At 41.8% G+C, this 19,658-nt stretch overlaps 1 protein-coding gene across 7 annotated transcripts in view; it reads left to right on the top strand.

The window, feature by feature from the left end:
- Positions 1 to 19,658, top strand: part of rbms3 (RNA binding motif, single stranded interacting protein) — a 285,669-nt gene that overhangs the window by 114,771 nt on the left and 151,240 nt on the right. For all 7 annotated transcript variants that reach the window (XM_078266934.1, XM_078266936.1, XM_078266937.1 and 4 more), the window contains one exon: positions 17,541 to 17,698. In XM_078266934.1, the coding sequence (XP_078123060.1) occupies positions 17,541 to 17,698 (158 nt within the window). The remainder of the gene's footprint in view (positions 1 to 17,540; positions 17,699 to 19,658) is intronic.

The raw sequence follows: 19,658 nt of genomic DNA, 5'->3' as shown, positions 1-19,658 counted from the left end.
CATGTAAAAAGCAGCCTGATTCGACTGCTTGCACTGTTTGCTCCCGCATGCCTGAGCTGGTGTGCTTCAAGGTGCTTCTTGGATTTCAGGAGGGGCCTTTTAACTTGAAACCAAAGAGAGGCAAGTCAATGTTTTTCTCGGTGTGCCTATGAGAAGAAAAGAAAAAAACGCTAGCTGCTTTTGTTTTTGGTCCAGCAGTGCTGAGAGTATTAAGCCTCTCCACCAATTAGGGCATGCCGATTCTTACAGCCCATGAATTATTAAGAGCAGCCCATCGACTAGGAGCAGTGACGGAGGGCAAGAGAGAGGGCCAAGCCACCTGAGCACCACAGCTGCATTTGTTAAAGCGTAAGCTGTCTGTGTGCTGTACCAACGCTGTTACAATTTAAGTACAAATAGCCTCCGCGACACTGAGCTCCAGCATTTGATTTTGATTATTTTCCATCTACAAATTGGATAAATGCAGCATTTATTCAACAACACGCATCCATGGGAAGAAAAAAGAAAAAAACCCAGAGAGACTGATAGGATAATGTACGGTATTAGATTGCAACTTGCAACACCGGCTACCCTCAAGGTCAACCAATTCATTCCTGGTCTAGAATTTATTGCCTGGTAGTAGCTGAGGCAATGAGGTGCTGTGAACCTTGAGCTCATGTCTATATAGAAGGTCTTCACAGCCATATACTGGGGAGGGGGGATCCTGCTTGTTAATTCTCCATTCAGAGCTCTAGCCAGCACCAGTGCCTGAAACTTGACCCCATGATAACACCGGCCAATGCCTGCTAATGTGCCTGCTTTTTTGGGGGAACACCATGTTAATGTTCCCGAGTACCATCACCTCATCATAAATACTGTAAGTCTTTGAGACAGAGCCAGTGGGCCGAAACCTGTGAGGAATGACGGGGAGACTGCAAAATAGGTGCCCGTCAAATGTGACTTCTGGCGATTGTCAGTACTTAAAGATGTATTAGACGCAGAAGGGGAACTGCTTTGTGTTGGAGCCTCCGCCTTACTGGATAACAGAGCTATCATTATGCATGAATAATTGGATGCATTCCTTTTTTCTTCTTTTCCCCATCTTTCTTTTCACCAGTGGGTTGTTTAATGTAGCACAGTTGTCAAATAAGGCTGTCAGGGAGAGTGAGCCAAGAATGATTACTTTATGTGAATGACTTTTTATTTTCTCTCTCGCAGAATTGAAATCATTTAGAGAGGAGTGGGACTGTGGAGAGAAGGATATATGTGGATATTGTGGCACGGCGGAGCTTTTAAGTGTGGTGTGATTTAGTTATTTATTGTTTTGCTGCTGTGAACAAGGCGAGAAGAGAGAATGCTGGTCTCTCAGATGTCTTTAAATATAGATCCTGAATGCCTAGTAGCCCACTTGCTTGTACTGAAATGGCTGGTTCAATCTCCATTTGGTAATATACATTAGCCATGGTCCTGTTTGTCACCAGAATAGTTTAAGTGCCCTTTCACTGACATTAGATTCAGTATTTTCCTCTCTGTTGCTTCCTTGTTTCTATAAAAACACCGGGCCGTATAATAGTTTGATGCTTTGTTCGTTCATCAGTGCACCTCTCTGTCTGAAAAACATATACAGTGACACATAATGCAGAGCTCAGGCTAGAATGCAGAAATTGCACGGAAATTATGTCCTTCAGTTTGTCCTATTTCTCTCTTTCTGTTGTCTCTGCTCTTTTCTCAATTGAATGTTCAGTTTCTCCCTCTGGGTTTGACAAACCGGTAATTTGCGCAGTCTTGGAGAATATGCAACAAGCTGCGGACATGTGAGCTGCTTCTTTGGATGTTGCCTTCTCATGGCAGCAGTATGACGATAAGGCAACAGTCCAAATATCACAGACACAGATTTACTGTGTTGATTTTTCAGTATCATGTTTAAAGTGATAATTGAAGATGATTATAAATATAGATACAGTACACTTTCTTAAAATGGTACCAATAAGCGTGCTATTTCTTTTTCAATTTTGTTTTACTTTCATAAAGGAAACCATACTGATAAGCATGGATAGAGTGGGAAGCTATAGGGAAGGCCTGTGTGTGTGTGTGTGTGTGTATATATATATATATATATATATATATATATAGTATATGTATGTGTATATATATATATATATATATATATATATATGTAGATGTATATATATATATATATATGTGTGTATATGTGTGTATATATATATATATATATATGTATGTATATATATATATATATATATATATATATATATATATATATATATATATATATATGTATATGTGTGTGTATATGAGATATGGATTTAATGCAGTGGAGATGTGGATGTAGTATCTCAAATATACCAAACCAGCTGCAGTCTCCAAAAAAGATAGAAAGTTAAATAAGACTGTTGTTGTCTGTCAGTAATCAAAGTTTTGGCTAAATGTATTCTCTAAATTTAGTTGTGGGAAGCACAAAATAGAAACACTTAGAAGCGCTGAAGTCTAAAGATTTAGACCTCTCAGCCTCCAAAAAAAACAACAAAAAACACAATCACACACAAGGTTACTGTTGTTTTCTCAAAAAAAATGCACAAGTCTGGAGACATTTGACCAGAAATGGGACCAGACTTGAACTGACGGAGCATGATGGAGCTGCAGTCGGCTGTTTAGTCAGTCAGTCATGAGTTGTTTACTTTTCCAAATCATGACTCAGCCCCATTATCTTCAGTCCTTCCTACACCTGCCATCCAGCTGCAGCCTTCACTACATGCTTAACATTGACCTGTCTATTAACAGCCTTTAGTTTTGTCTGCTTTTCTTAATGTTTGCGTTATTTACCTTAACCTGTGCCTTCAGTTAACAAATGTGTAATGTATCCTTTAGTTTATCGTAGTTCTACTTTGGTGAAACATTTATCAGATCAGTGGGCCTCGAGATAAGTCTTAAAATAAAATATGCTCGGGCTGATGGGATTGTAGCAAGAAATGTTGGGCCTCTTGTGGGACTTGAAAACAGCCTGTAACTAATTAATTATGTATTTCCAGCACATTCTTTCTTAAGCAAAAAAGAAGGAATGCCACCCTGGCCTGTCGACTGCTTTCTGTGTGGCAAGCCTCAACTCCTTGTCATCCGCTGGGTGTCTGAAATTATAAAAAAAAGAAAAAACAGCGTGAGGATCATTGTCATGGTAATGGTCCATCCACGGTTGTGGGCAGAGCCCTTCATATTCAGACCCACAATGACTCTGCTGTCTTGGGTATTTAAGAGGTGGTCTGCTGTTGGCAGACGACCGAGCCAAGGAGCTTCCTGTTCATGTGGTAATCTGCGTGGCGGTACAAAGGAGCAAGCGCTGTTCTCTCAGAGCCTGGCCCCGCACATTCAGCCAGAGAATGGAGGGCCACACACCACAACAATAACAGTCCACTGCTATCATCTCATGAAAAGTCTCCAGTGGAGGGTAAATAAATAGTTTAGAAACCCTTTAGTACGTACAATAGGCCAGACCACCTCTGATTTTCATCTTTGATGTCTCCTCACAATTTGCCCTGCCTTGTGAAAGTATAATGTTGGGCTGAAAGCAATGTAGAAACTCCATTGTATTTTACTTTGAAGGAGAGCTGTAAGGGCTTTTTTGGTATTGAATAAAAAACTGTACTGGGATAATTTTCCTCATGCAAGATTTAAATTAGAAATGAAATAAAAGCCAATTGTCAGATTAATTAGCTGAGAGAGGCTTCCAGAGTATAAGCTCTATGTTTCAGTAACTATTTTTCAATTGCTTGCAAAGTGTGTGCCCTAGTCACCAGGGGGGCATCATAAAGAGAAAAAAAAGAAGTCCAAATAGCCTCTTGAATTTGCAAAAGCAGAAAAATACTTTATTGCTACTCTGCGTTTTCAGAAAGTTTTTATGAGTGAAAGCATCTTAGTAAGGGATCCTTATAAAGGCCCTGGAGCAATTGTCAGAGGGAAGAACCATAATCTCCGTCTTTGATTCATAAAGTAGCTTGCAACAGGATTGCTGATTTGGGACAATCTTTTTTTTTTAAATGTATGGTCATTCAGCCTGCACTGCGATGCTAAATTAGACCTCTGAGAAGCTTTACAAATAGATACAGTATATAAGGAGTGGTGAACAACACCCTGTTGAGAGAAACACTAGTTTCTTTCTGGCTTCAATGGACATGTATGAGTGAGTAAAATGTATGAATGAACAGTAAACCTTGACTTTTTTTCACTGTCAGCCTACTATTAAGTGGAAAGAAAGAATAACTTCAGTTACCTTTGAAGACAAAAAGGACTGATAGCATCGCTGCTGAGTTTGTTCTAACCTGCTTGAACCCAGATGGCCTGTGTTTATCTATACTGGCTGTGATCCCTTACCGTGTCCAAATGTTGCAAGCGTTAAACCTTTTAAGCAGCCCGACAAGAGCACAGCAGGCCAGAGTCACTGAGGCAAGCAGTCAGGCTAGGGCGAAACATTACACCATTACACTTACCTGTTCCACAGCCATGGTGACTTATCTCATGAATAAATCACACTACTAAGGTCCGGACAACTCGGACACTGCACCTCTTCTCCTTTGGCAGACATCTGCATCCCTATCCATCTTTCTCTCTCTGTTACTTTTTTTCTACTTCTCTCAGCTTTCCCTCTCTCTCTCTCTCTCCCTCTCTACCAACTTGTGTCGTACACCTCTCGCTCTAGCTGGCTCACTTTATTTATCACGCGATTGTGACACTTTTGGATAAACCCCACACCCACACTGATTGAACTCTGCTTCTGAGAGCTGGGAAGCACAGATCATTCCCCTTTGGTTTCCAGTAAGTCACAGGATTGACAGCTCGGGATGGTCTGCCCAGAAGAGGCTGACTCTCTTTCTTTAAATCACTCGGGAGAGGCACTTCTGAAGGGTCCCTAACTCAGCCGTCATGCCAATATGCCAAACCAACAGAAATATTGAAAGCACCTATGTTGAAAATAGAAACTGAAATAGAAAATAGGAAAATCGACCACATTTGAGCTTTGTCTTTGATGTAAAAACCTTACTTTTCCTGACAAATCTTTCTTGGTATGACACATCCAGGTGCACAGAGGCAGAATAGTGAGCAGTGATTCCAAAAGATGTTACAATGCGGCATTGTTCTCACATTGACCCAAAGTAAAACAATCCCCTGCATAGCTCCATCCGTCTGCTGCTGACGACAGCCCTGCAGTATGTGAGCTTAGGCCCGAGGAGGCAGGCGGATACAGGGGTTTTTGTGTTGAGTAATGCTAATATTCTTTCAAGGGAGATAGTTGCTTAACACACGCTACAGAATCTGGTACGGCATCTTCTTTGGCCTACTAAACTCTGCTCAACACTATGTTAAAACTCCCCAATGGCTGTTAGACAGAGAGGAGAGAAGGAAGAGAGAAACTCGGAAGATAAAGAACAGGGGGAGGGGGTAGGAAGGAGAAATGGAGGACTAGCAGCCAGATGAGGATTGGGATGGATTTAGGGATAGATGAGAGCTGAATGAAGGGATTGGAGAGGGTGAAGAGAGGATGGATGGGGCACTAGCAGGAGGATAGATTCAGTTATGGAGGGTTAGAGAGAGGGAAACAGGGGCGGGCAAGATGGGCCACAGTTTGCTAGTTTAGAAGCAAAGACAGTTCAATGTTTGGGCAAAACAAACTACTTAGGCTGTGAGTAATCTTTTATCTCTTGTCAAAACACAATGCTTGTGCTGTGATGGTAAACTGAATGAAAATATGTTAGATTATGATTTACTGCTTTGACAAAGTGCACTTTGTTTAGTAAAGATTATGAGTTGGTGCCTGAAGTACAAGTATAAAAGTATAAACCTGCTGCAAATAATGTGACAAATTAGGTCTCATTCAGGGCCACAACAAAGTGACTCAACCATAAAATGCCTCCAGGTAGGAATGCATAAGTCAGAAGTGAGCTGTGTGTGTGCCATATCAGAGGTTGGAGCCTCTAAAGGACGCGCCACGAAGGTGGGCATCGCAGATATTCTAGCCTAACTAAAAACTATGGTGCAGTCAGGATGTCAAAGTCAAAAAAGTGTATCATGAGGCAGTTGCCCTCAAATAAAGTGAAAATAGCAGTGGCAACGTAGAACAGTATACAGTATGAGTCGTGATGTTGTATGTGATTTCAGGTGTTGATGTAGCTTTATATTTTAAGTGTAACATTTGGGGTGCCCGGATAGCTCAGTTGTTAGAGTGGGCGCCCATATATAAAGGATTACTCCTCGGCGTAGCGGGCACATGTTCGACTCCGACCTGCAGCCCTTTGCTACATGTCATTCCCTCTCTCTCTTCCCTTCCATGTCTTCAGCTGTCCTGTCAAAATAAATGCCTAAAATTACCCAAAAATAATTCTTCTAAGTTCTTGTTGGTTTGATTGCCTGCTGCTGCATGACCTTTTCTCAAACACATCCAGAAATTCACATCCATCAAAATCTCATTTACAGCTCGCCTGGCAATTTATAGAATTGCTGGATAATTTCAAAGCCATTTTGTTTTTCCACACAATGTTTTTTTTTTCAGTTGTCATACAGACAAAGAACTGGATACCTGAGTTACTCTGCACCTCATTCAAATTATGTCGGTAGACTCAAACATTTAAGCAATAATCAAAAAGAATAACGGCAAAATCGAAATGCGGTCTGTCCATTTTTCAGCGTCACCACCACCTTCCTCCTGCTACTGCTTGTACACCTGATTTTTCTTGCTTCGGTAAGAAAGGAACACAGCCCTGTTGGTTAGGATCCCCGTGTGAAATCCCTGGATATGTTTTTCAGATGTACGTCATAAAATAACCCTATAAAGTATGACAAACTGACCATTTTCCATTCCCTAGCTGATTTGTTATAGCTGTGTCTCAAGCCTTCCTGCCACAACAGCGGCTGGTGTTTAGTGCCAGTATTTAGTCTGGCAATTGTCAGGGACGCTTCAGTGAGTATATTCCTTTGGGGCCAAAAGTGACATTCCAGACCCAGTGCAACTACTTTGCATGTGAAAGAAAAATGAATATTCAAAAAGAAGAGGATGTGTTTTCTCTCCTGTGCATATTTCTATACATATCAGCATTTGTATGGATTGTATTTTCGTCTTTCTACGGTTGCGTTCACATATGATACCATGCGGTAAAATGCTTCTACATTCTGTGTGTTTATGCCAGTTTGTGGAAGATTACCTGTTTGTTTTTGTACCATTTGTGTGTGTTAATCCACCTGTGTGTATGTTTCCTTGTGTATCCCACATTTATAGACAGTGTACTCCACAGGCATAGAAGACATTAACATACAGTATGTTTTTCTTCAAGGTTGTGAAGTTATTTTAAGTTTAGATATGAGGACTGGTTATTGTCTGATCTGCCTTTTCCTTGTTTGAACTGTTGCTTATTTTCTATTGCCCATCTAATCTTTAAAAAAAAAAAACTATTTTCTTATGCTTACTTTTATTTGTATTCTATGGATTTTGACATACATTGTCTCATTTAAAGAATGTTTATATCAATTGTCAATGTGGTAATTGTCTCGGGTGTTTGCGATCTGGCTTCCCTTTTAACTTGTTGTTGCAGCCTGTGGCTTAAGTCTAAAGAATTGTGAGATTCTTTATACTGAAGATTGTGAACTTGATGCCTGATGAAGGTCAGTGATCGAAACACTGCATCTCTAATAAACTCAGTGTTCCACCTTTTCTTTGCATACACGAAGCATAGCATGTATAGACACACACCTGCTTGCAGTCATGTAAAATACTCTGTGAGTCTGCTATTTGTAAAAGCAATACGATCATTACTCATTTATGCAAACATTGCGTATTACTTTTAACGTATGGCTGTTGGCACACAGTCAAACGCACACTGAAGTCAGTGTCAGGCAGTAACTCATGCACTAGGCTGTTGGGGACCTTTGAGCTTTTTTGCCGCTCCTACACCAATTACAACCTTATTTATGAATTTGAGCACAGGTGACCTTCTGGAAGAGGAGACGTAAATTTGTTTGTCTGGAGAACAGCGTAACAAATGGCATTTGGGGACGGCTCAAGCTTCCTCTCTATCAATCTGTCCCTCCCCTCTCTCTCTCTCTCTCTCTCTCTCTCTCTCTGTCTCTGTCTTCCCTTGGCATTCTCCACACTTCAGCAATAACTCATCAACTGGTCAGCTGGTCAGCCATCTAGTCACTCCTTTAGAAAAGGCAGTCAGCCAACAAGTTCTTCTTGACTGCCAGACAAAAGCCAGTGGACCTAGAACTAAAATGTAGCATGTGGTATATCTGAGACTAGACTTAAGATGTATTTCTGAGGCAGACACTCACAGTTGTGCGTTTGTTATTCAGTCTCTCTCTCCTTTATGCAGCCTATGACAACATTTCAGGGCAGCATGCCAGCTCATGTGCGTGACTGGATTGGTAGACATTTGTCTGAGTGAGACAGGTCACGCTGAAATAGAGCTAGGCCTCGCTCTCCCTACATCTTCCACAGTCCTCTGTTTGTGCTTACACTTCCTGTGAAAAACATAACTGACTCCTGACTCCCAATTAGAGATGGGTGGGTGTTCTGTGTGTGCTCTCTTTCTGATATCTGGTGTTGTTGTACACCGAGATGAAGCTTTACACTGAGGGTCTTGTGGGTCCAGAGCTCTGGTGACGGAGGGCTTTCATGTTTGCTGAGAGAACATTTGCTGGTTCAACCTTCTCAATTGTGAGGATTTTCTTTTTTTCTTTAGGTTTTGTATCATTGTAAATAGATATCTTTGAGTTTTTTACTGTTAGAGCTACAGTGCGTAGTTTCTGTCGCCCCCATGAGGAATTCTAAGTAATGACAACAATACTGTTGGCGCGTCCATATGGTACAGCTCAAAATTGTGGGTTTGGTTAAATTAGTGACCTGGGAACCAATCTGTAACCAATATGCATCAGTGGATGGGTTTTGAGACTGTGGGTGCAATCTCAGTTTCAGTCAGAGACCAAAGTTTAGAACATTCTCTTTCTCTCTTTTTCCACAATCTCTGTCATCCTCTCTCGGTTGCTGCTTGGTTTTTAAAAGAGTGTCTCTGTCCACCCACTTTCTTGCTTCATCCATCCTGCAGTCTCCACTCCCACACCGGCTAGCTTTCAAACAGACCCAGCTGGCCATAATGATGACAAATCAGCACAAATATTTATGTCCATTGAGTTTCACTTTGGCGCTGACCACGGCTCGCTCTGTGCTTTTTCTTTACGGATCCGTCTGCGGCAGTCACCTCACTCGCAGCCAAACCGTCGTAATTGCTCTCCACAAACACACTTACACAGCCCCGGTTATGTCACCTAAACACCGGTTGACCTTTAATGTCCGTAGAGAACCAAGTTTATGGTTGGCAGAGGAGTGGTATAAACATAGAAGCTGGCGTGTGCTCGATTTTTGTTTGGGCCCGCCGACTAACCTGTTCTGTAAATGCGATGTGCGTTGTATCTTCTAGCGGGAAATGTGTTTGTCCCAGGACCCACTCACTTTCCAGAAACTAAACAAGAATCTGAGGTGATGGAGGACCATACAGAAGACCAGAGGCAGTTTGTTACTGCTCAAATTCATAACTGTAAGAGTCCCTATCAAATGTGCATTTCTTGTCTCATAATTCAAAATCAAAGATCTTGAAGTATTTATTGCATGGCACTGTAATGCAATTTTAATCAAAGAGAAAGAAAGATTTGAGAAAATACATCAGACAATACAGACATCCAATATATTTGACATAGACATTTTTATATTTATATTTTATATTTTAAATACATCCGCTCTGTTCCGCATATGTTTATATTCATCAAATGTCATCCGATGATTTAACTCAAGGAAACAACAGTCTAGTCTGTGAAATGCAAACATTAACCTCCTATGTTTCTCTACATCATGCATATCTTTTAGGTATGCATTGTTGCAACTTTTTCTCTGATACAGACTACCATTCCATCCCATTTAAAATCTGTATCCCTGCTGGTACATTTATTGAAGTTTTTTTCAGATAAAGTAACATAAGGCCAGGCATTGCTGTGATTGCCTTGACTGAATGTAACTGATAGTGGAAACATTGGGGTTTTATGCTAACATTAATGAAGAAACTGCATTTTGTGTGGATCAATATCATCATGATCAATACTCAATCCTCTTCATGAAGTCAGTATGGGTGTCGATATCAGATACCTACATTTCTAATTTGTTGTGCGCTGTTGTAATCTTTGCTTCATTGTTATGTTATGTTAGGTTATGTTTGTAACTTAAAAAACAGATACCTTATACAATTTCAACCAACAGTGTGTGCCAGAGGAGTAACAGTAGAAGTGATGTTTGGGATATTTAAGGTGGTTTCAAGCTTTTAATAAACAATAAGGGGGAACCCAACCTTTAAGTGTTGTACGAGTCAGTTTCTCCAATTTAACTTTTAGGAATTAATCTTCTGATACAGCACACATTCTGACATCCTATTTGGAGGATCCACATGGTCACGATAACTAAATGGGTAGTAAACCGTTCACCAGTCCTACAGCTTGTTTAAGAGCTGTCATTGTCAATTCATAATAAGATCATAAAGCATAGAGGCATTATAGGATACCTTTCCAATTTACCAACACCTTCTCCTTACAATGCTTCTCTCCTGATAAAAGCCTTACTGAAAAAAAGCTCTTTTCTAGGTCATATGCTTGCATTGTTCTTTACACATTTATTTTTAGTCTTCTAAACTGTGGTGATTCGTTCCTAATTATTGATCCCACAGTACTTCTCTGGATGAAAAGTACCAATTACATTCATACAAAGAAGTGTAAATAAATGAAACCGCTAAAAAAGCACTATAATTCCATTTCCCTCTGTGTGCTGTATTTCGATGCCAGATTTATAATAGGTAATATCACATCATATCACTTTCTAACATAAATGCACCATTTCCAATTGATTCTTATAGTTAAATGACGCATTTCAGACCCAATCCTATTCACCCATTATGTCACCTCCTTACAGGTAAAACAGAAAACGGTGTTTTTAAACAGTGGCGCTTCATAAAGCACGCCTTGTTTACATCCATAGCTCTTGTCCTCTCTGTCAGATAATATGTATGCATCCTCTCTCTCCCCCCTGGGAAAGATATGGCCTCTATTTTAACTCTGGGGCTCTGTATTCAGACACATAGGTCCTGACACGGAGGACAACATCCCGCTCTTATCTGCCCCAAAGTGAAACTGAGAGGGGTGAATAAGAAAAAAGAAAGCAAGTTGGAGGATAAGGCAGTAAGCAAAAACAAAGACAAGGAGAGAAACAGGAAGAGAGAAAGAGCCCCATCCTCTGCTTTGAGAGATACTGGAGATGGACCAATCAGCATGTTTAAAATTAGCCCCCTGCGTCATTGTCCACAGCAGTGTTGGCTTACCACTGTCCCAGATCCCAGGGCTTTAGTGTATTTTGTTGTTGTTGGAGGAAGCCTAGTGGAAGGCCAGAGAGAATCAGTCCTAATCTGTCCTTTTCTCATTTGCACTTTTATCCTATATTTCCTTCTTTTTGTCCCTCCTTCTTCCTCTCTGTTTTGGCATTCTTCATACCTGTAACTGCATCTCTCTACCCTTTCTCTCATCCCCCTTCTCTCCTGTATTCTCTCCATGCCCCCGTGTAAAAAGAGCTCCCAGTCTTCCCTATCAGGATACATTTGCGTCATCAGCGTTCCATTCCCATGTGAGTTGGGGATGTTTTGCTATTCACTCGTCTGGCTATGGGTTTACCTCAACAGGCATAGAAAAAGAGAGAGAGCGAGGCTTGAAAACAGGAAGCAAAACGAACAGCTCTCTTTCGTTTCAGTGTCCCTCCCTCTACTAGCGGCATACATGTTTAAGGCTAAAGGTTTCGAAGCAGCTATCCAGAATGGATGTGGGATTTGTGTTCCTCCCGTGCTTAGAGGCAGATGTGAACGGGCCAACCACAGAGCTAGCTGTTAGATCTGGCAGTTTGGAAGGGATGCCTCTGGGACCATGCTTGTCTTTAAGAGTCTTTGCAGAGACTTTGCCAGCATGAATTAATGGAGGATGAGCTGAGAGGCTTTTTTCTTCAATTTAAGGAGATTGCTTGTCATTTTTTGTGGTAGGTTTTCTTGTGTGTGTTCCTGTCTTGAGTGACTCATTGAACACAGGAACACACAGAAGAGAAAATAAGCATGCACACACGAACACACACTGGCTCACATGTCATGTGCACCCTCCTGCATATTGACAGCTGAGCTTGAGTAGTGCTGTCTTGGCTGAGGGTTTGGGCTGGGTTGGGTTGGTTTACTGATATTGACAGTGTGGCCTTGTCTGGCCTCTTGCCAGTGTTGAGCTAGCTCTCGCTGGCTGCTCTGGCCTCCTATAAATCAGGGCCAATTACCACGGTGGTGCACAGCCACCTCTCTTCCAGTCGCAGCCCTGCCCTGCAGAGTGAAGGGAGGCAGGGAGAAAGGCAGGGAAGCCACAGCCCTGCTTTCATTCCAATTAGTGCTACAGCTGCCCTCCTCTCTGTTTGGCAAACACTGTGTACTCGCATATATGTTTCCAGATACCTTATCTAAAGATATAGTCAACTTGGAAAAAAGGGAAAACCAACTTCCCAGGTGCTATCTACAGAGATGCCGTATCATAAACATGTATTGAACTACTTTTTACAGTCCTTTAAACTTAAATATCTTGCTCTTAGTTTCATCCTGTCATTTTTTTAAAGATAAACTGAAAAGGTAAGTGTTTCTTCAAGGGTTGAAGAACCTCTTCTACGTCTAAAGTTATCAAGTTTTCAGGCGACACAGCTGTGGTGGGAAAGGCCTACAACAATGAAAAGGCCTACCTGAAAAAAGTCGAGAACCTTACCTTACCCGCTGGTGTCAGGACAAAAACCAACTCCTGAATGTAAGCCAGACTAAGGAGATGATAGTGGACTTTGGCAAGAAGCAGGGAAGGAACTACGCCCCCCTTAATATTAATGGGTCCTTAGTGTAGAGGGTAGACAACTTTAAGTACCTTGGTTTCCACTGTCCACATCACAGAGGGTCTAAACTGGGCACTGCATACTGACTCAATGGTGAGAAAGTCAAGGCAGAGACTGTTTCACTTCAGATGTCTGAGGAAATTCCGAGTATCCCCTTACATACTGAGCAATTTCTACTCCTGCATCACCGAAAGCGTCCTGTTTGGAAACACCACTGCCTGGTACGGAAACAGGATCACAAGGCCCTGCAGAGTGTGTTTTTTTGGGCTGAACATACAATAGGCAGTGCCCTACTCTGCCTAAAGAATATTTACACCAGGTGCTGGAAGAAAAGGGCTAGGAGAATCATTCAAGATCTAGAACTATCCAGCCCTTTCTCCCTGTTGAGGTTGGGTAGAAGGTACACCAGGCCAGCACTAAGAGGCTCGGGAGGAGCTTCTACCCTCAGGCCACTAGCCCCCCCACCCCACCCCAAAATACACTTACATATTTATGTATTATGTTCTGTTTTTGTTTTTAGGAACTGACAGCATTACATTTCAAGGTAATGCAGTATGCAGTATAAATATGGTTGCAGTAGCACATGTACACACACACACAATGCATAAGGACTTCATACAGTGTACCAATGTAACGGTGAATAAACAGTAGCCTAGATGTAAATAGCAATACACATAGTAGGGTCAGGTCTATATATTACTCTCAGAGACCGAGAAGGCTAGCTATGATCTGTATGAAGAAATGTGGGCGTGTGAATATACAGTACAGTGCTGTGTGCCCTCAGCCTATGTAACGTACATTAGATTTATCATTCTCACTTAATTCACTCATAAACATTCGCTGGCATGTCACGGAGGCTGTGAACCCCCCTGCACGGCTGGCTCAGTAAATTGGGCCTGTTTAAACCATTCTGCCCGTCTAAAATACAGTGCGGCAAATTGAAATCCCCAGCAAGCCTCTGTAGCAGCATGTCGCAGCTGGGTAGGGAGGAGGGAGAATGGAAGTTTTTCTCATTTACCACCTGGAGGTTCTTGAAGTGTCATAACCAGCTATTCTTCCACACTCTCTTCTATTCCTGTCTTTAACTCTCTCTCTATCTTGCTTTTTTTCTTTGTTTCTCCCTCCCTTTCCCTCAATCTTCCATTCTCTCCCATCTCTTGCTGAAATACCCTTTGTCAAGAGCTGTATTCAATCCTCATCATTCTGACACATACGGCCTGTATTTATTATGTATTTGAGAAGCCGATTCTTACAGGCTGACAGGCTGAGGGTAAACGGCAGTCACAGAACCGTCCGGAAAGACAAACAAGCTTGGTTATTAACCTCCAGTGGGGCGACCAGGGGGAAGCCAAGAGAGAATTCGATTTAAAACAAAAAAAAGAGGGAAACAGTTTTGGTGGGAATGCGTGTGAGTGCTTGTGGGTTGAAGCAACAGCCAATGTGTGCTTGCTAATTTCACTCCCAGGCTTGTACAAATTCACACACATAGACATAGACAGCTACACACATACATTACACATGGAGACACACAAGCATTTGAGAGCCTGCTCTTTTGGCTGTTCTCCTTTTTTGCTTATCAAACTCAAGTGTACAAGAGTAGAAACTCCTTTTATACATTTTGCTATGAATAAGAAAAAAGGAAAAAAACACCATTTAATCCATAAGTCCGACATTAAACCCACTCACCCCATCCCACTATACACCCAACAGTCGTCATTTCTCGGAGATCTTCGGCACCCATTCCTTTCTTTATCCCGGGGGACTCTTCCGGCCTTTTTTCTTTCCCCTTGGATAACCTCGCTCTCTGTCTTCTCGTCGCAACACTGTAAGTAATGGGCTGGTTTTGACCCTCCATGCCTCATTGTGTAAGATTTCAGCTTCTGACCTTAAAAAATGAAAGCAAATCAATAGGGCGGGACACATGAATTCCAAAGCCCAGGATGCAAGCCAAGCCTAGAGCCCAGGGACAAGGAGGAGGAGGAGGAAGAAGAGGAGGAGGGCTGTGTGTATTACTGAAGGGCTAAAACATAGAACGAAAGCCTGAGAAAGAGAGAGAGGCTTTCAATTAACCTTCAGTACTGACAGCAACTCTGTGTAGTGTCTCCCGTTTGTGCTGGTGAATTTGTATGTGTCGCACAGTATGTTAAGTACTCTGTGTGTAATTTTAAGCAACAGTGGACTAGGGGAAAATAAAACAGAGGCGAGGGGGACGTAAGGTGAAAGCCTCAAAGTCGAGGCTTGAACTGCAGCTGTGCACATTCCAGTGACTTTGAGTGGGAGAAAATAACTCCCATGGAGCACTCAAGAGATTAAGATTCTTCTATACTACTGCCACTGCATAAAAAAAAGTAAGTGACTGGAGACTAGTTCTGCTTTTTATTTTTCATTCTAAACTGTGCAACCAAGGCTACCAAAGCAGTGTGAGGCACAATCTGCTGAGGACAGAGTGGAGTTGTGTGTGTGTGTCTGTGTTTGGCGATCAAAGACCTGACACTCAGGCTTGAGTCAGACTTAAGTCACGAAAATGGCAACTTTAGACTTGACGTGCTATGGGATTTAACTTACATGAGTAAAGATTTGACAGCAACCACATTGAGCTCTCACGTTAAACTTTTCTTTATTAGAAAGCAAGAGAGGAAAGAGGACAGTAAACGAGGGACAAAGAGATGCAGCAAAAGCTGGCTTGATTTGAACCGCATTGTGGCTGATGGTTGACATTTTAACTCTGAAGCCACAGGGTGGTGCTTAACTCTCAACGGAACAATAAAAATAAATAATAAAATGGACCTGCCCTACAGTCTGATACTTGACTCGAGTTCTGTCTTTGAATTACTTGAAAGTTCAGTTGAAGTTGCCCCAAAGGATTTATAACTGCTCTGCTGGTGCGCTGTACATGGCTGTTTTGGCTTTCGTGTAAAAAAAGGTTTTTCTGTGTCATCACGTGGCATGGTTCATGTGTGTCTGTGTGTGTTCACAAACATACGCGTGTGTACAGTATGTGTGCGTCCAGCACAATGAGTGGCTGCCCATCAGTTCCACTTAGCTCAGCGTGGTAATTGGCCGTCCATTGATGGACGTGGCTCCCTCTTCACGCTCCAGGGACCCCAGCTCTTTGTCTGAGGAGTGGGAGGCAACACGCTGGCATTGCACACACGCTTAAAATAGCGCATCAAATCAGCCATGCTTCGGCAGCCGCTTCTAACGTGTGGGGCGGATTGGAGGTCTAATGGTGTGTGTGTGTGTGTGTGTGTTTGTTTAATTATGTGTGTGTTTGTGTGTGTGTGCATGGTATGGGGGTCTTTGGGTTCTCACTGGGGAGGATAAGGGGTTAAGATGGTTAACTTGAGCCGGTGGTCATGTCCCCCTCTTTCCCTAACCATTTCTTCCTTTCCCTGTTTCATCCATCACTCACTCACTTTATTGCAGTGTGCATCATCTCTTTCTGTCTTCCCTCCTCGCTCACTCCCTTCTAGTGTTTCTATCTTTCTCTTTCCGCTCATGCCCACAGGGCCCTGCTTCTCTCTTCCTGTCACTATGTGCAGTGTCCCTGCAATAGAGATATAAATGCGCTGTGAGCAGGGGGCCCTGACTCCTACACCATAAATCTATACTAACAGCACAACAGGCACATGCGGAGAGCAGGGGAGGGGAGAGAGAGAAAAAAAGAAATGGAGGGAATCACATATCTAAAACCTTTTAGATACATATATATCATTTTATAAGATAGAGATTCTACTGAAAAAAAGACGTTCATATTGAGATTTTTATGAAATAGGCTGGAGATTAGACTGGATTACTGCGTCAAGATATCACACCCTTGGAGGTGTAAATTGTTTTACAGTGTAATGATCTTGGTCTTGAGCATATACAGTACATAGTAAGCATGTTGCAGTCATTTAAAACTGTGTGTAAGCTGCTGGAAGCCTTATGACCCCTTATTTCAGAGAGTCTCCTGGGTGAAATATTTACTTAAAATAAAAATGAAGAAATGTTTGCACTCTTGACTCCAGTCCCATGTTTAGAAAAAAGACCCACACACTTAAAAAGAACTTCAAATGGAATTCATTGCAATATACTGTACAAATGTGACAAAAAGTGGAGAAAGTGAATTAAAAGTTTACAGATACAGAATGTCTCATCTGTAGAGCTTTTTGTCATTGTGTAGACCTTTTTTCTTCACATGAGAATGTTTTCCTCACAATGTATTCTTATTATTTGAGGCTGAGGTTAGATGTTTGTTTTCTTGAAATTTTACTCATTAATATCTGCTGTCGGGTTGAATGTTTCATCTCTTTTAGCGACCCTGATATCATCTCCTCTCAGCCTTGCAGCCGCCCTAAATTGTCTGCTCTCATAATTGCAATGACATTGAACTGGTAGTACCTGCTGTTTCTTCAAAAGATATTAGATTTTTTTTCCCACTCCTTCTCACACTTTCCTCTGCTGTCTCAGATTTTTTTCGTTTTTTCTCACACCACACCTCTCAATGTTTTTAACTCTTTCACTTATCATATATTTTTTTCAGCTCTTTGTGTAAAATCTTTCCTCTTTTCTCTTCTCTTTTCCACAGCAGCCCTATGCTCCACCCCCTCATCCCATGGCTCCTCCCAGCCCTAGCACCAACAGCTGCAGCCAGGGAGGGGCGGAGCAGCTGAGTAAGACCAACCTGTATATCCGAGGCCTGCCACCTGGGACCACCGACCAGGACCTCATCAAACTCTGCCAACCGTGAGTTCCACTGTCACACTCAATGCCACTATTGGGTGTAATTATATATTATATATGAAATATTTACTAAAATGTGAGGGGTGTACTCACTTTTGTGAGATACTGTGTGTGTGTGTGTGTGTGTGTGTGTGTGTGTATATATATATATATATATATATATACACATACATACAGAGAAGTATTTGATACACTGCCGATTTTGCAGGTTTTCCCACTTACAAAGCATGTAGAAGTCTGTAATTTTTATCATAGGTACTCTTCAACTGTGAGTGACGGAATCTAAAACAAAAATACAGAAAATCACATTGTATGATTTTTAAGTAATTATTTTGCATTTTATTGCATGACCTAATTAGTTGATACATCAGAAAAGCAGAACTTAATATTTGGTACAGAAACCTTTGTTTGCAATGACAGAGATCATACATTTCCTGTAGTTCTTGACCAGGTTTGCACACACTGCAGCAGGGATTTTGGCCTACTCCTCCATACAGACCTTCTCCAGATCCTTTAGGTTTCGGGGCTGTCGCTGGGCAATATGGACTTTCAGCTCCCTCCAAAGATTTTCTATTGGGTTCAGGTCTGGAGACTGGCTAGGCCACTCCAGGACCTTGAGATGCTTCTCACGGAGCCACACCTTAGTTGCCCTGGCTGTGTGTTTCGGGTTGTTGTCATGCTGGAAGACCCAGCCACGACCCATCTTCAATGCTCTTACTGAGGGAAGGAGGTTGTTGGCCAAGATCTCGCGAAACATGGCCTCATCCATCCTCCCCTCAATATGGTGCAGTCGTCCTGTCCCCTTTGCAGAAAAGCATCTCGAAAGAAGGAGTTTCCACCTCCATGCTTCACTGTTGGGATGGTGTTCTTGGGGTTGTACTCATCCTTCTTCTTCCTCCAAACACGGCGAGTGGAGTTTAGACCAAAAACCTCTATTTTTGTCTCATCAGACCACATGACCTTCTCCCATTCCTCCTCTGGATCATCCAGATGGTCATTGGCAAACTTCAGATGGGCCTGGACATGCGCTGGCTTGAGCAGGGAGACCTTGCGTGCGCTGCAGGATTTTAATCCATGACAGCGTAGTGTGTTACTAATGGTTTTCGTGAGACTGTGGTCCCAGCTCTCTTCAGGTCATTGACCAGGTCCTGCCGTGTAGTTCTGGGCTGATCCTTCACCTTCCTCATGATCATTGATGCCCCACGAGGTGAGATTTTTCATGGAGCCCCAGACCAAAGGAAATTGACCGTCATCTTGAACTTCTTCCATTTTGTAATAATTGCGCCAACAGTTGTTGCCTTCTCACCAAGCTGCTTGCCTATTGTCCTGTAGCCCATCCCAGCCTTGTGCAGGTCTACAATTTGATCCCTGATGTCCTTACACAGCTCTCTGGTCTTGGCCATTGTGGAGAGGTTGGAGTCTGTTTGAGTGTGTGGACAGGTATCTTTTATACAGGTAACGAGTTCAAACAGGTGCAGTTAATACAGGTAATGAGTGGAGAACAGGAGGGCTTCTTAAAGAAAAACTAACAGGTCTGTGAGAGCCAGAATTCTTACTGGTTGGTAGGTGATCAAATACTTTGTACTGTGTATTTTTGTATTTTTATATTTTATTTGTACTTTGTGTCAAATACTAATTATTTAAAAATCATACAATGTGATTTTCTGGATTTTTGTTTTGGATTCCATCTGTCACAGTTGAAGTGTACCAATGATAAAAATTACGGACATATCTCTACATGCTTTGTAAATAGGAAAACCTGCACAATCGACAGTGTATCAAATACTTGTTCTCCCCACTGTATGTATGTATGTATGTGTGTGTGTGTGTGTGTATATATATATATATATATATATAGATATATATATATATATATATATATATATATATATATATATATACCATGTTAAGGTAAACTTTTTTAGAAACGAATTATTTTGTCATTTCTCCTCTGTTGGAAAGT

This window comes from Sander vitreus, chromosome 14 (genome assembly GCF_031162955.1).
Source record: "Sander vitreus isolate 19-12246 chromosome 14, sanVit1, whole genome shotgun sequence".
NCBI classification, from domain to species: domain Eukaryota; kingdom Metazoa; phylum Chordata; class Actinopteri; order Perciformes; family Percidae; genus Sander; species Sander vitreus.
The sequence above is the reverse complement of the archived record's forward strand: the minus strand, read 5'-3'. Positions and strand labels throughout refer to the sequence as shown.